Source organism: Pelophylax lessonae, assembly GCF_965119305.1.
Source record: "Pelophylax lessonae genome assembly, chromosome: 4".
In the NCBI taxonomy this organism is placed as follows: domain Eukaryota; kingdom Metazoa; phylum Chordata; class Amphibia; order Anura; family Ranidae; genus Pelophylax; species Pelophylax lessonae.
In genome coordinates this window covers 665749561-665765975 of record NC_138771.1, presented here as the reverse complement: position 1 = coordinate 665765975, position 16415 = coordinate 665749561, and the positions used below count along the sequence as shown (strand labels likewise).

The 16415-nt window shown below is 48.0% G+C and overlaps 1 protein-coding gene across 1 annotated transcript in view; it reads right to left on the bottom strand.

Moving 5' to 3' along the window:
* Window positions 1-16415, bottom strand: part of LOC309553077 (uncharacterized protein) — a 95445-nt gene that overhangs the window by 19828 nt on the left and 59202 nt on the right. Inside the window, exon 7 of the mRNA XM_082253976.1 lies at window positions 856-919. Coding sequence (XP_082110102.1) covers window positions 856-919 — 64 coding nt within the window. The remainder of the gene's footprint in view (window positions 1-855; window positions 920-16415) is intronic.

Here is a 16415-nt window from a genome sequence, read left to right as displayed (position 1 = left end):
CTATTAAACCGGCAAGGTGTGAAAACCGAGAAGAGAAGCCAACCTCCTGTGCTGAAAGTGTTCTAATACAAACAATCTTTTTTTTTATGGTTCTGGACATGCTACAGAGCTGAAACTTCAGAGGTACACCTTTTAGACCCCCGGGAAGTTCGGATGTTCTGGCCGAACCGAACTTTTCAAAAGTTCGATCATCCTTATTTGTCAATGTCCACCAAAGTCATTTAAAATGCTCCAATGTCGTTTTAGGGTCTATTACAGTCTCTTTACTGTAGGGAGAGGTATCCTGCGGTTGCTTTAGGGCGGTTAGAGGTCGGCTGCAGTCACACACAAATCGCTCTGTCAATGTGAATGGACCCTATATGTATTAGACATGTATTTACCGGCTGCTGTCAGTTCTGGCTGATTTATGAAAAAAATATATATATTTTTTGCTGTAAAAAAAAAAATTTCGGGCAACTTTTTCAATTGCAATACTTCTGTTATGATATTGTCCATGTGGTGGGACTATTTGTGCACAGCTAGTACGTCTTTTGTGGCTGCAAATGTGACCTAATGGTTTTTAAAGTTCGCCTCCCATTAAAGTCAATGGGGCCTGCCGCGAACTCGCGGTTTGCGGACTTTTGAGAAAATTTGCGGCTGACGTTCGCGAATCGCCCTGGCGGATGTTCGTCCATCACTACTGAGAAGAGCCTCCTGCTGATATCACATGAGAAGATGGCAGTGCGTGACCCGGAGTGCTGAGCTGCAGCAATGACTTACCCCGCCTAACGCTGTATTACCTGTATTTATGGACAAAATGGCAGTACAGATAAGAATGTGGAAAAAAAAGAAAGGGGGAGTGAAGTTCCTCTTTACCTTTACTAGAGATCCCGCCCTCTACCCTTTGTCGGGAATGTATTTCTGTCTGCACCCCTGTGATCTGGATAAATAAGAACCCACATAGATAAATATTCTGATGCATTGGTGGTCAGCCACAGGTCACCAGAAACTCAGCTCTAGGTTATGTGGTCTTCTATCTGATGTGTAGCTCATTTTTATGGAGCCCTCTTTTTCCCGCAATTTGCCCCTGCTTTTTCCACTACCACCTTGTCATTGTCATCCACATATTAAGGTCTGGTCGGGAATGGTGGTGGCTCTGATGGACATCAGAACTGGTTGATATGAATAACAGCTGCACCACTGAGTCCATCATCCACCTAGTAAGGTCTGGTCAGAAATGGTGTTAGCTCTGATGGACATCGGAACTGGTTGATGTGAACAACAGCTGCACCTTTCAGTCAATCATCCACCTAGTAAGGACTGGTTATAAATGGTGGTGGATCTGAAAAGCGACAATTAATTGAGGTTTCATCTGGCGAATAGATTACAGCAGGGGTGGGGAACCTTTTTTCTGCCAAGGGCCATTTGGGTATTTATAAAATCATTCGGGGGCCGTACAAAATTATCAACTTAAAAATGTGCCTGTTATATTTGGTTTAAACATTTAATTAACTCACCCCTAATGTGATGGCTGCAACTGCTTCTCTTTGGTGAGGTGTGTGATGTTAGCTGGTATTGATGATGTTGCTATTTGCAACTGGTTTTCCAGGTTTGCGTCGGTCAGTCTGGAGAGCAGTCAACTCTTTGTGGTGGTAAGTTTTGAAAAGAACTGCTGGCGCGTACTGCTGGTGGGTATAGCTGGCTGGTACTGCTGGTGGGTACAGCGGGCTGGTACTGCTGTGGGTACTGCTGGCTTGTACTGTGCTGTGGGTACAGCGGGCTGGTACTGCTGTGGGTACTGCTGGCTTGTACTGTGCTGTGGGTACTGCTGGTTGGTACTGCTGTGGGTACTGCTGGCTTGTACTGTGCTGTGGGTACTGCTGGTTGGTACTGCTGTGGGTACTGCTGGCTTGTACTGTGCTGTGGGTACTGCCAGTGGTGTATTTAGGTTTTGTGCTGCCCTAGGCCTGACTAAACTTGTGCACCCCCTGATTTACATATGACCCACCCCTTCTTGTAAAGGCCATGCCCCTTACTTTTTATGATCCCCCCTGTCATCTGTGAACCACAGACCAAAAGTCTATCAGTGCCCATCAGCGTAGCCTCATCAGTTCCCATAAGTTCAGCCTCATCAGTGCCCATCTGTGCAGCCTTATCAGTGCCGCCTCATTACTGACCACTTTATGGAGGTGCCAGACTGATTTGCTTCCTGGACTCTTCCCTCTGGCCCAATTTACCCCATAAGACTGGCACTATACTAAAAGTATAGCGCAAGCCGACAGGGACCCTTTTCGTGCAGGACCCGGGAGGAAGCTGTTTTTTCCGTGCAGGGTGCAGCTTTTTTGCTGCCCCCCTGCAAAGTGCCGCCCTAGGCCTGGGCCTTGTTGGCCTAGGCCAAGATACAGCACTGGGTACTGCTGGCTTGTACTGTGCTGTGGGTACTGCTGGCTGGTACTGCTGGCTCTGGCTGGTACTGCTGGTTCTAGCTGGTACTGCTGTGTGTGCTGCTGGCTCAAAATGCTGGTTAGCAGTGGCGCCATGCTTGAGGAAGAGGCAATGTTTCCTGTATTGGTCACAGACGGAGTGCATTTGATATCACTCCGCCTGTTACTCACTCAGACTGTCAGAACAGAGCCGGAACTATACAGGAAGCATCGGCTCAGTTCTGACAGATCAGCTGAGAGACACAGACTCAGCTGCATGGGGGGCCGGACCAAATGACTTCAAGGGTCGTATATGGCCCCCGGGCCGTAGGTTCCCCACCCCTGGATTAGAGGGAAGAGAAATTAGCGCTATCTACATAAATTGCATCATTAAGGTACAGCTCTAATAAAAGTGTCATACAAAAACCCAACATAATGTAAAAAATAATAACAGAGCACAACACTCCAATATAGTGCACAACTAAATAACTAACCAACAAAGTTTCCTTCTGTGTATAAAGTAACAAAGTATATATCTTCACCCCAACACAAACCAGATACACCGTGTCCTCTATTGTCAATAAACATGATACAAAATATGAAATATAAAAGTAAAAGTCTAATTTGTAGATACTAATAAAGGCCAACAAAGGAGGACATTGTTACTTAGTGTGTGGTGCAGTGAAGATATATACTTTCTTACTTTACACACAGCAAGATACTCGATTGGTTACTCATTTATTTAGTTGTGCACTATATGAAATGGAACCAAGACTGGAGAGGTGTGCTGCATAAATTGAAAGGTGTGCTTTTTACGCTTTGTTGAGTGTTTATTATATTTTATTATGCAGCCAATAGGCTGCATGTAGACCAGGGGTATTGTATTCAAATTTATGGAGGTCACACAGTAGATTTTTTTCTAGCAGAGGTCCAAGTCTTATATCAGGTGTCCCCATAAGTGTTTCCCCTTACAGCTGCTGTCCCTAACGGAGTACCGCCCTTACATCGGGTGTCTCCATCAGCTTGCCCCTTGAATCCGGTGTCCATCAGAGTTCTCCCTTAAGCCCCGTACACACGCACCGATTGTTGGCCGACCGATCGGCCGTCTTTTGTCCAGTGTTGTTGTGTTGGTTGAAATGTGCTCTAGACTGCACACAAATTTTGTCGACCAACAACAACCAACTTCAGAAGTGATGTCATGTGCTGGTTTACTTTCCGTGTGTTTTTTCTTCCCTGAGCATGCCCAGTCTTGCTCATCTGACTTTTGTCGGCCGAAATCTGTACTGACTAATGAACAATCGGCCGTTCTGGTGACGGCCAACAAAAATTTTTATAGCATGCACACCAGATTTTGTTCGGCCGAAAAGTCGCAGTCGGTTGTCGGAAGCATCATACTAACAAGCCGAAAATCATCCGATCGGACGTTGGCCAAAAATTTACGGCCAACAATCGGTGCGTGTGTACAGGGCTTTAGCCAACCACATCTCAGGAAACCCCTAGCAACCTTTGGAGGAACCCTGGTTGAGAAAGGCTGATCTAGACCCTCAGATGGACACTGGTCATATGACTGGTGATTAGGGATAAGAGTCGATTTTTGTGAAATTCTTTTTTTTTTTTTTTTCACATTTTGAGTTTCTTTGGTAAAATTTGCTAAACCCCTTCTCTTCTTGGTGGCCCTTTAACTGGGTCTTCACAATGGGATCAGGAGCTGGCCTCACAGAGACCAGAAGTTGACTGTGACAGCTCAGTCACTGTGCTGGGAGCATACAGTAAGCGCACTGCCAGCACAGAAACCTCTGCTGCCATGGGTACACATGTACATTATAGAGTTCCCCCTTGCATCAAGTGTCTCCATCAGATTTCCCCCTTACATCAAGTGTCCCCATCATAGTGTCCCCTTACATCAAGTGTCCCCAACAGAGTGCCTCCTAAAGCCTCGTACACACACACCGATTGTTGGCCATACATTTTCGGCCAATGTCCGATCGGCTGATTGTTGTAGTATGATGCTTCCGACAACCGACTGCGACTTTTCGGCCAAACAAAATCTGGTGTGCATGCTATAAAATTTTTGTTGGCCGTCACCAGAATGGCTGATTGTTCCTCAGTCAGTACAGATTTCGGCAGACAAAAGTCACATGAGCAAGACTGGGCATGCTCAGAGAAGAAAAAACACACGGAAAGTAAACCAGAACATGACATCACTTCTGCAGTTGGTTGTTGTTGGCCGACAAAATTCATGTGCAGTCTAGAGCACATTTCAACCAACACAACAACACTGGACAAAAGACGGCCGATCAGTCGGCCAACAATCGGTGCGTGTGTACGAGGCTTTACTTTAGGTGTTCCCTCAGAGTGCCAGGGCGCTGAGGTCATTGTCAAATAAAAAACATTTTTAAAATAAGCAGCACACTTACATAGAAGTTAGCATGAAACAGCATGGATAGGGAACCCCTGGGACCAAGCAGCTGTAATCAGTGTGAGGCTGTAGGCATCTCTGGGTAAACAGAGACTGAGGATGACAGGGAGTCAGCCAGCTCAGGTATTAGCAGCGTTGTTAGGCTGCACATGAGGATGACAGCTGTCAAAATGCCTGGTGGTTGTTGGGAGTGGGGGTGTGCATGACACGTTTCCATACTAACTTCTATGTAAGTGTGTTGCTTATTTTAATAAAGTGTTTTTTATTTGATACTGACCTCAGCGCCCTGCTTTTCATTTTCTTGTACATTGAGGTGATCCTACCCAGATCTTCTAGTGGGAGCTGCAGAGGTTCCAGTCTTGGTCCCTTCACCTGTTCATCCATGATCCATCCAGTTGCCTCATCCATTCCTTTACCCTGTTGATGGTCTACAGATACAGATGAAAGTTCCAATGGACCAAGGGACTTTGCACTTCTCCTAGGAGCGCCGCATGTACTGTGTACTTGTACACTCCTTGGATTTGCCCCAGAGTGCCCCCTTAAATAAGATGCCCCATCACAGTGCCCCCGCCCCCATAAATCAAGTGTTCCCATCACAGTACCCCCTTACATCAAGTATCCCCCTCTTTACATCGGGTGTTTCCATTACAATGCCCCTCTCATTAGGTGTCCCCATCACAGTGCCCCCTTACATTAGATGCCCCCATCAGAGTGCCCCCTTACTTCAGATGCCCCTATCAGAGTGCCCCCTTACATCAGGTGTCCCCATCACAGTGCCCCCCCAATATCAAGTGTCCTCATCACAGCACCCCCTTACATTGAGTATCCCCATCACACTGCCCCCATACATCAGGTGTCCCTATCATAGTGCCCCCCCTATATCAAGTGTTCCCCATCACAGTGCCCCCTTACATCAGGTGTCCCCCATCACAGTGCCCCCCCATATCAATTGTTCTCATCATAGTGCCCCCTTACATTGAGTATCCCCATCACAATACCCCCATACATCAGGTGTCCCCATCACAGTGCCCACTTATATCAGATGTCTCCACCTTTTCCTCCCTCTACATCAGGTGTCCTCATCACAGTGCCCCCTTACACTGAGTATCCCCATCACAGTGCCCCCTTACACTGAGTATCCCCATCACAGTGCCCCCTTACACTGAGTATCCCCATCACAGTGCCCCCTTACATCAGGTGTCCCTATCACAGTGCCCCCCTATATCAAGTGTTCCCCATCACAGTGCCCCCTTATATCAGGTGTCCCCCACCTTTCCCACCCTTTACATCAGATGCCCTTATTAAAGTGCCCCCATCACAGCGCCCCCTTACATTAGGTGCCCCCATCACAGCACCCCCTTACATCGGGTGCCCTTATCAGAGTGCCCCTAACACAGTCCCTCTATAGCAAGTGTTCCTATTACAGCACCCCCTTACATCAGGTGACCCCATAAGGGTGCTTCTTTACAACAGGTGTCCCCCATCACAGGGCCCTCTTACATCAGGTGTCACCATCACTGTGCCCTCTTACAAATGTTACTCATGTAACATTTTTATTCAAATTACTGCAATATGGAAAATGCAGATGGGCTCCGGAGAGGTTTGTAGTTTTTTTGTGTATTTGATCATTATTTGTGTACTTTCCTTTATTTTTTTTCCCCAGTTATGTGCAAAAAAAAAAAAAAGTAAAAGAATAAGGCTAATGAGGGACCAGTTTTTGGCACAAGTATAGATCCAGGATGGGTGAAAAGGAGATGTTTAAAGTTTATTGGACCATCCTAATTTTGTCTTCCCTATTGACTTCAATGCACGTTGCCCAAATGGAGAAAAATTACCAAAATGTTCAATTTTTTGCAAAAATTCTGAAAAGATTTCCCTTATGCTTACTGGCCATCCATGCATTGGTATGTCCCAGGGAAAAGGAGTTGGCCAAGAGAATAGAAGTTGCACATCCCTGTATGTAACAATCTGTCATCTAGTAGCCAATCACTTACCTCTCTCCTTCTCTTCTCTCTTCTTTTTCTCCCTCTCTTCTCTCTGTAGAGCTTTTCTATTCTCTCTTCGCTCTTCTTATCTAACTCGGTCACTCTTCTTTTTTCTGATCTCTCTCTGTCACTCTTCTTTCTCTCCCTCCCTTGCTCTGTCACCCTTCCCTGCCTCTCTCGTTCTGTCTCTCGCTCGTTCTGTCCTGACCAGTTCTCTAGCAGCAGGAGGAAGTTTCCTGGGATGCAATGAGTGGCCCTCCCCTGGGCTACAACTCTGACATCAGCTGTTGACTTTAAATCCTAAGAAACATTTGTCTTTTGTCTGCCCAACAATATGTGTGATGGAGGTGAGGGAGTGGAGCCACCTGGCAAGTACTGAATATGGCTTAGGGGACAGTTTTGTGTTGTGCGTTGACCTAACTACACACATGGTAGTTAGTGGTAGTACGTGTCACACATTATCCATCAATTACCCCAAACAATCCACACAATGGCCAAGCCGTCATGTAACTAGTTTTCATTTACTGTAAGTTAGAGAGATACAGGGCACTGAGGTCACTGAATGGGACTGATTTACTAAAGGAGTAGAGCAGATACAGTCATTTCTATTTACCTTAGTGATTGTGGTGACCATAAGTGATAAGCTGAACAAACCTGGGCTCAGTTGGCGGAAGGTTCAGGAACATACTAAAGTTTGCGTGACAAATATGTACCCCACTGAAGCTGAATGTTAATGGCTAGGCTAATCCCCCCCCCCCAAAAACAAAATTCCATACTAGAACCTTGTATCTGTATGCAGCCTGGCAAGCCAGGAAAGGTGGGAAGGGCATTCAGCCTCCTCTTGAACCATGCCAAGGCCCCATGCCCTTAACCACTTGCCGACCGCCGCAAGTACATACACTGCGGCGGTCAGCCCCTCACAGGCAAAGTGACGTACCGGTACGTCACTAGCCTGTGAGGCTCTGGGGAGCGAGCGTGCTCCCGCGCGGTCACGGCCCCCCCCGCGCGTGTGCCCGGCGGACCCGATGTCCGTGACAGCGGGAGAAAGGCAGGCGGCTGATGTAAACAAGCCACCTGTCATTCTCCCCTGTGTAGAAACAGTGATCATACGGTTCTACTATGTAGGACCGTTGATCACTGTTCCTACACCTCAAGCCACAGCCAATCACAGTTAGATGCACGCCCCTATGGACACACTTAACCCCTCCCTCTCCAAAAAAGTTAACCCCTTCACTACCAGTGTCATTTTACAGTAACAGTGCATATGTTTAACACTGATTTAATGTCACTGGTAACCCCAAAAGTGTCAAAAATGTCAGTCAAGGGTCCGATCTGTCCGCCGCAATGTCGCAGTCCCGCAAAAAAAAAAAAAAAAAAATCGCAGATCGCCGCCATTATGCGTTAAAAAAAATAAATAAATAAAAATGACAAAAATCTTTCCCTTTGTTAGTAAACGTGATAACTTTTGCGCAAACCAATCAAAATACGCTTTTTGCAATTTTTTTTTTTTTTTACCAAACATATGTAGCATAAAACAAATTGGCCGAAAATGTTAAAAAATTTTGATTTTTACATTTTTTTTTTTTTGGAATTTCATAAAAAAAATGTGAAAAATATTGTTATTTTTGCAAAATTGTCGCTCTTTTTTTGTTTATAGCGCATGATCAAAAAAAAAAAAAAAAAAAAAATCGCCCAGGTGATCAAATACCACCAAAAGAAAGCTCTGTTTGTGGGAAAAAAAGGACGTCAAATTCGTTTAGGTACAGCGTCGCACGACCGCGCAATTGTCCGTTAAAGTCACGCAGTGACGAATCGCAAAATACCCCCTGGTCAGGAAGGGGGTAAAATCTTCTGGGGCTTAAGTGGTTAAAATAGGGGGTTAAAATAGGGGGTTAAAAAGGGGAGTTACCTTGTCAGGGGCAACACCCTTGGCAAAGCACCTAGTCACCATGTTGATGAGAACAAGAGCCTCTTTTCACAGCGCTTGTCTTTTGGATGTGGTGGTCTGGACTTGTATAAGTTTTAAGGGGGACCCCCTACAAAAAAAAAAAAAAAAGCCTGAGGCACTATGCCCTTGAAATGGGTGGTATCTTGCCAGGGAGGACCCCCCTTACAAAGCATCTTGTCACTATGTTAATGAGGACAAGGGCCTCTTACATAGTTACATAGTAGCTGAGGTTGAATAAAGACAATAGTCCATCCAGTTCAACCTGTGTAGGTGTGTGTGGCTGTAATCATCTCTCATACCCCTGAATGTCCTGATCCTTGAGATGTACGTCTAAGAGTCTTTTGAAAACCACCATACTTCCCGCAGAAACCACCTCTTGTGGTAGAGAATTCCACAATCTTGTAGTCCTAACAGTAAAGAACCCCCCTCGTTGCCTGAGGTTAAAACGCTTCTCCTCTAATCGCATTATATGCCCTCGAGTCCTCATGCAATCCTTCTGACTGAATCATTTTTTTTCTATGCCGAGATCACCATTGAGATATTTATAAATTCCTATCATGTCCCCTCTCAGGCGTCTCTTCTCCAGGGAGAATAAATCAAGCGATTGCAGACGCTCTTCATAATTAAGGTCCTCCAATCCCCTAATCAGTTTAGTTGCCCTTCTCTGGACTTTCTCCAGCTCCAATACATCCCTCCTGAGGACCGGCGACCAGAACTGGACAGAATACTCCACAACTCTGGCCCAGTAGTGGTGGTAGGGGGATAGAACTGGTATGAATTTTAGGGGGGGACCCTATACAAAAAGAAAATTGGCATACTACACCCTAATGCAAGTATGCAGTCTGGGAAGCCAGGAAAAGAGGGAAGAGCACGTGGCCCCTGATCCTGAACCATGCCAGGAACTATGTCCTTGAAATAGGTCATATCTTGCCAGGCAGGAGCCCCCTTGCAAAGCACCTTGTCACTATGCTGATGAGGACAAGGACCTCTTCCCCACAACTGTAGCCCAGTGGTAGTGGTGGGGGTTGGTGGGGGTCAGAACTGGTTTGAATTTTAGGGGAGCCCCTTACAAGAAAATAAAAATAGCATGGGGCCCCCCTAAAATTCCACACCAGATCCTTATCCAAGTATGCAGCCTGGGATGCCATGAAAAGAGGGAAGAGCATGTAGCCCCTCATCCTGAACCATGCCAGGCACTATGTCCTTAAAATGGGTGGCATCTTGCCAAGCGGGAGCTTCCTTGCAAAGCACCTTGTCACTATGTCGATGAGGACAAGGGCCTCTTCCCCACAACCTTGGCCCAGTAGTGGTGGGGGTCAGGACTGGTATACATTTTAGGGAGCACCCCATACAAGAAAACCAAGAAAGGGGGGAGAGCATGTGGCCCCTCCTCCTTTCCCCTGAACCATACATGGCACAGCCACAGGGCAGGACTGGCCTAGCGGGATACCGGGAAATTTCCCGGTAGGCCGCCGGCCCTGGGGCCGCTTTAAGATGCGGCCGCTTTAAGGATTTGACCATGCCGCGGCCGCGCTGTGATGGCCGCTGCAGTCCACGCCCGGCCCCCGCTGCGCTCCAGTGACGGATCTTTCCTACTTCAGCCGCTATGAGCGGCATGACGTCACATCCGGGCGGCGGGAGCGGCTGTGTGAGTGTGCGGCGGTGGAATGGATCATTCATCTGACTGCAAGTAACTCTGCAGGACGGTCACAGGGGGGGGGGGGGGGGGGGTCACAGCGCCTATCCCTCCCACAGCACACAGACGCCAGCAGCAGCAGCAGCCTGACTGAGAGTGACAGTGACTGAAGGAGCAGAGACGGAGCGGAGCAGAGCCTGAGACAACCAGCTGAGCCAGGCAAGAGTAAATGGGCTGGGGCCTGGGGGACCTGGACCTCTTGCATTTGGGGGGGCAGCATATTTTAGGGTCCCTACTAGTACTACAATGCTAACCTACCCCCTCCCCCTAATACAATGCTGACCTGCCCCCCCATCATACAATGCTCATCTGCCATGCCACCCCCCCCTGGGCCCCCCTCCCCCTAATACAATGGGCCCCCCTCCCCCTAATACAATGCTGTTCCCCCCTCCCATAATACAATGCTAACCCCCTCCCCCTAATACAATGCTAACCCTGCTCCCCCTAATAAAATGATGACCTCCCCCTAATACAATGCTGATCCCCCCCCCCAAATTTAGGGGGAGGGAGGGGAGACAGCATTGTATTAGGGGGGAGGTCATCATTTTATTAGGGGGAGCAGGGTTAGCATTGTATTAGGGGGATATCAGCATTATATTAGGGCCCCTAATCTGACATCTCCTGTACCATGTCCACACATCCCCTGACATCTCCTGTACCATGTCCGCACAGCCTCTGACATCTCCTGTACCATGTCCACACATCCCCTGACATCTCCTGTACCATGTCCGCACAGCCTCTGACATCTCCTGTACCATGTCCGCACAGCTTCAGACATCTCCTGTACCATGTCCGCACAGCTTCAGACATCTCCTGTACCATGTCCGCACAGCTTCAGACATCTCCTGTACCATGTCCGCACAGCCTCTGACATCTCCTGTACCATGTACGCACAGCTTCAGACATCTCCTGTACCATGTCCGCACAGCTTCAGACATCTCCTGTACCATGTCCGCACATCCCCCAACATCTCCTGTACCATGTCCGCACTTTTACCACTTTTAACTAGAATTTGCTCTTTTATATGTAAAGCCCTATATGCTTTCATATATGTCTTATCGATATTTAATACACTCTTCAAACTTGCTTTAAAATGAATGGTTTTCCCTTTTATGAAGAAGAAAATAATGACGTTATGCTGTTGGGCCGGTATAATAATGCTATGGGGCTGGTATGAAATTTTTTCCAGGGCTGAATTTTATTCCCAGTCCAGCCCTGCAAAGCCATATGCCCTTGAAATGGGTGGCATCTTGCCAGGCAGGAGCCCCTTTGAAATGCACTTTGTCACTATGTTGATAAGGACAAGGGCCTCTTCCCCACAACTCTGGCCCAGTTGTAGTGGGGGTTAGGACTGTATTTAAGGGGGACCCTATGAAAAAAAAAAAAAAATGGCATGAGGTCCCCCCAATTTTATACCAGAAATCATGATGGCTTGGAGAATGATTGTGGCATTGGTCCAGCTATTTTTTTTCCCTCTAAAATGACCTCTACCAGTCTATAGGATGTATTAACATCCATCTATTATTAATATAATGTTACAAGTTGAAGGGCCCCGTCATTCACCATTTGGGGTTGGTAAACAGTAATCATCTTCCCTATTCATTCAACCTTTTGATTTACCTTGCATCCTTAATGAAAACTGCGCCTGCATTTTACTCACCCTCCATATTCAGCAGGCTTTTTACATTGCTTATGTAGCCAGGAGCTGGCTAAATTGCCTGCCGAGAACACTTTGCAGCATCTGCTACAGGGAGACTGTTTCCCCTAGTGTTCAGACTCTGTTTACCACATCCTGAATGCGGAGCGAGTGAGAACTTGTGAGAGAATAGCAAAGGATCTTGGGACATGTAGTCCGGAAAGCCAAGTCTACATTGGGAGTCAGACTGTTGCGGAAGTTCCAGCCAGCCGGAGGAAGAGGCGGAATGCTGGGAGAGGGCATAAATAGCCTGAGGAAAGGAGAAGTCAGTCTCTTGGGACAAGACATGTGAGAGACCAGACTTGTGAGAGACTAGCAAAAGGATCTTGGGACATGTAGTCCGGGAAGCCAAGTTTACATAGGAGTCAGACTGTTGCGGAAGTTCCAGCCAGCCGGAGGGAGAGGGGGAATGCCGGGAGAGGGCATAAATAGCCTGAGGAAAGGAGAAGTCAGTCTCTTGGGACCAGACATGTGAGAGACCAGACTTGTGAGAGACTAGCAAAGGATCTTGGGACATGTAGTCCGGGAAGCCAAGTTTACATAGGAGTCAGACTGTTGCGGAAGTTCCAGCCAGCCGGAGGGAGAGGCGGAATGCTGGGAGAGGGCATAAATAGCCTGAGGAAAGGAGAAGTCAGTCTCTTGGGACCAGACATGTGAGAGACCAGACTTGTGAGAGACTAGCAAAAGGATCTTGGGACATGTAGTCCGGGAAGCCAAGTTTCCTTAGGAGTCAGACTGTTGCGGAAGTTCCAGCCAGCCGGAGGGAGAGGTGGAATGCTGGGAGAGGGCATAAATAGCCTGAGGAAAGGAGAAGTCAGTCTCTTGGGACCAGACATGTGAGAGACCAGACTTGTGAGAGACTAGCAAAAGATCTTGGGACATGTAGTCCAGAAAGCCAAGTTTACATAGGAGTCAGACTGTTGCGGAAGTTTCAGCCAGCCGGAGGGAGAGGCGGAATGCTGGGAGAGGGCATAAATAGCCTGAGGAAAGGAGAAGTCAGTCTCTTGGGATCACGGCCTTCATCTGGAAGCAGTGGCCCAGACGGTTGGGAAGAGCGAGCCTGTGCTGTAGCCCAGAGGCGTAACTAAAACCTTCAGGGCCCCGGTGCAAGAAACCATAAAGGGCCCCCCGGACCCCTGGCAGCACAGTAGGGGGGGGGACCAGGGGAGCACACAGGGGCTCAGAGACAGCAGAACACAAGGGAACTGGATAGGAAGAGTGGCGGGGGCAGCATACAGAGGAACCAATCTCCTCCATTTTCCTCCTGGAGCTACAGAAGGAAAAAGGAGGACAGTGATTTCTCTACACCGCTTCTCCTATTCAGGTGTACAGGGGAGCTGCATGGGCCCCCCTGGAGCATGGGGCCCGGTTGCAATTGCAACCCCTGTAGTTACGCCCCTGCTGTAGCCTAGGCAGCAAAGAAGATCCTCCAGTGAGCTAGTGTGGACACATCTGTTGTCGGCGGTGTCCGGCCTTCCCGAGTGGGGTGCAGTGGGCTCAGAAAGAGGGCAGTGATGAAACCAGGGACCTTAGGTTCAATAGCAGTGATAGGTGCATCTACTGAAGTCTAAGTTGGGGGGAAGGGGGCGAATGTTGTTATCATATTCTGGGCATTTTTAGGGCTACTATACCAGGAGGGTCTTTTCATCCAGCCTGACTCTTTAAATAACATGCTTGGGGGAGGTCTTTAATCTGCACGCTGTGTTACAGAACAGTAGGATATTAATGAACAGCGTCAGCACACATCACCCCAATTGGATTCATTATATCTTAAACGGTAGTTTTGCCTGCAATCTCTGATTTTTATTCAGTAGTAAAAGGCTGGTGAAAGCAGCATCCACAAAAAAATCTAAGAAGTTGCAGGGCCAGTGGCATAGAAAAGGAGGGGGTCATGGGGGTCCATATCCCCACCAGAGCGTCCTGCCAAAATGCCACATGTCCAAGCCCTGCCGCCGCGCAGCAGGAAAAGCCATAACGTCCTATTCTTGGTGTAGCTGTAAAGTACAACCACTTTGAGATAGAAAAGACGGACATACCTTGCCTCTAGCTGATGTAGGACAGCACCCATTTTGCTCTGTAGAACCTGCTTGCCCCTTATTACCTCCATGTGCAGAACCTGTGCCTCTTCCTTTGGGCCTATACCGAACAATCTTCAGCACAGAGACCGTCAACTCTCCCTAAACTACTCCAACACACACTGACCAATGGCCGCCAGGAACCCCCCCTGTATAGTGAGGGGGGTGGCATGTAGTAAAACCCCATTATTGGCCTTTCTCAGCCATCTGGCCTAAGTTCAGTGGCCGGGCACTGCAATATGGTTACACAGAATTTGGTCTGACAAAGTCTTGCATTCATTTGCTGGGCTATTAAAATTTAAACTCGCTGGATCTACCACAAACCCATGGTAGTGGTGAACTCAAACCTATACTCAAACCTATAGGGCTCCAGTGAGGAGTTAATGGCAAGAAAGGAGTTAAGAGCGGGATTACTGCTGATGAGAGGTGGTGACAGCTCTGTATGTCTTGGGTGTGTCACACGGTTGCCAGGTACCTAGAATATCCGTAATGAGGATCAGCCAAGATCCATCTCTGCCTGACCTCTCCCTGAACTCCCAACTTACCCAGCCGGTCTGTACTCCTAATCCTGACTTCGGTTTGCTTCACCCAGCATTAGGACTATGAGGCTACCATGTGAGGCGCGGTGATCGTGGTGCAGTGCATCTCCGATCTCAGTAAAGAGCCTAAGACATAGGCTCTGTTAATCAGCGCATTGATTATTAGTGCAGCCTCATCAGTGGTGCCCACAAGATGCCAAGCCATACCCATCTGTGCCCATCAGTAATGCTTGTCAGTGCCGCCCATCAGTGCCACCTCATCCATTCCCGTCAGTGCAGCCTCATCAGCTCCGCCTATCAGTGCCCATCAGCGCCGCCCATCAGTGCCACCTCATCCATTCCCGTCAGTGCAGCCTCATCAGCTCTGCCTATCAGTGCCTATCAGCGCTGCCCCATCAGTGCCAATCTGTGCTGCCTCATCAGTGCCACTCAATGCTGCATATCAGTGCAGCCTTATCAGTGGCGTCTCACCAGTGCAGTCTATCAGTGCCCAGCCATACCGCCTCATCAGTGCTGCATATCAGTGTCGCTTGCTGCATATCAGTGCCGCTTATCAGTGCCCATCAACGCTGCATATCAGTGCAGCCTATCAGTGCCCATCAGTGCAGTCTCATCAGTGCCTGCCAATGAAGGAGAAAATGTAGTTATTTACAAAATGTTATACTAGAAAACGAAGAAAACGAAGAAAACCTTTTTTTTTTTTTTCCAAAATTTTTGGTCTTTTTTTATTTTAGCAAAAAATAACAACCCCCCTCTAGTGGTGATCAAATATCATCAAAAGAAAGCTCTATTTGTGTGAAAAAAAAAAAATTATAAAAAATGTCATATGGGTATAGTTTTACATGAACACACAATTGTCATTCAAAGTGTGACAGCGCTGAAAGCTGGCCTGGGAAGGAAGGGGGTGAAAGTTGCCGGTATTTAAGGGATTAAAATGAAACAATGAAATATTCCTTTAAATATAGTGCCTGGGGGGGGGGGGGGTCCCCTTAGTCTGTCTGTAAAGTGGTGCATTTGTATCGTGTATAGAACCTGCTGCAGCAAAACATTTACAATGGGAAAAAAAAAAAAAAACCACAACACACTATGCGGAGTCCCCCCTATGCATCCCGGGCCCTTCGGGTCTGGTATGGATTTTAAGGGTAGCCCCACACCAAAATTAAGAAACAAAATGGAGTGGAGCCCCCCCCTCCCAAAATCCATACCAGACCCTTATCCGAGCATGCAGCCCGGCAGGTCAGGAAGGGGGGAGACAAGTAAGCACCCCCCTGAACCATACCAAGCCACATTCCCTCAACAAAGGGGGTGCTTTGGAGCAGGGGGGCACTGTGCAGCACACCGTGTATTGTGGGGCACTCGGCAGGTGAACATCCCGCCAAGCTCCCCTGCAAAATTTGGGTGTTTGCTGAACTTTTGCTCGGCTCTAACTGCTTGCCCAACTCTACTCCTGATGCTCCACCTGTCCTCCACTGAGCTCCTGTGGAGAAGCCTCACTTTTAAGTTGGGAGTGCTGCCCTAATGGATGGCAGCCTCAGCCTGCCTTCGGGGGGGGGGGGGGGGTCACTAGTGAGTTTTATTTTTTTGGGGGGTTCCCAATAAGCCACACCCGCCTCGTACATGACACTGATACTGCAATCTGCACTCCCAAGATGTAT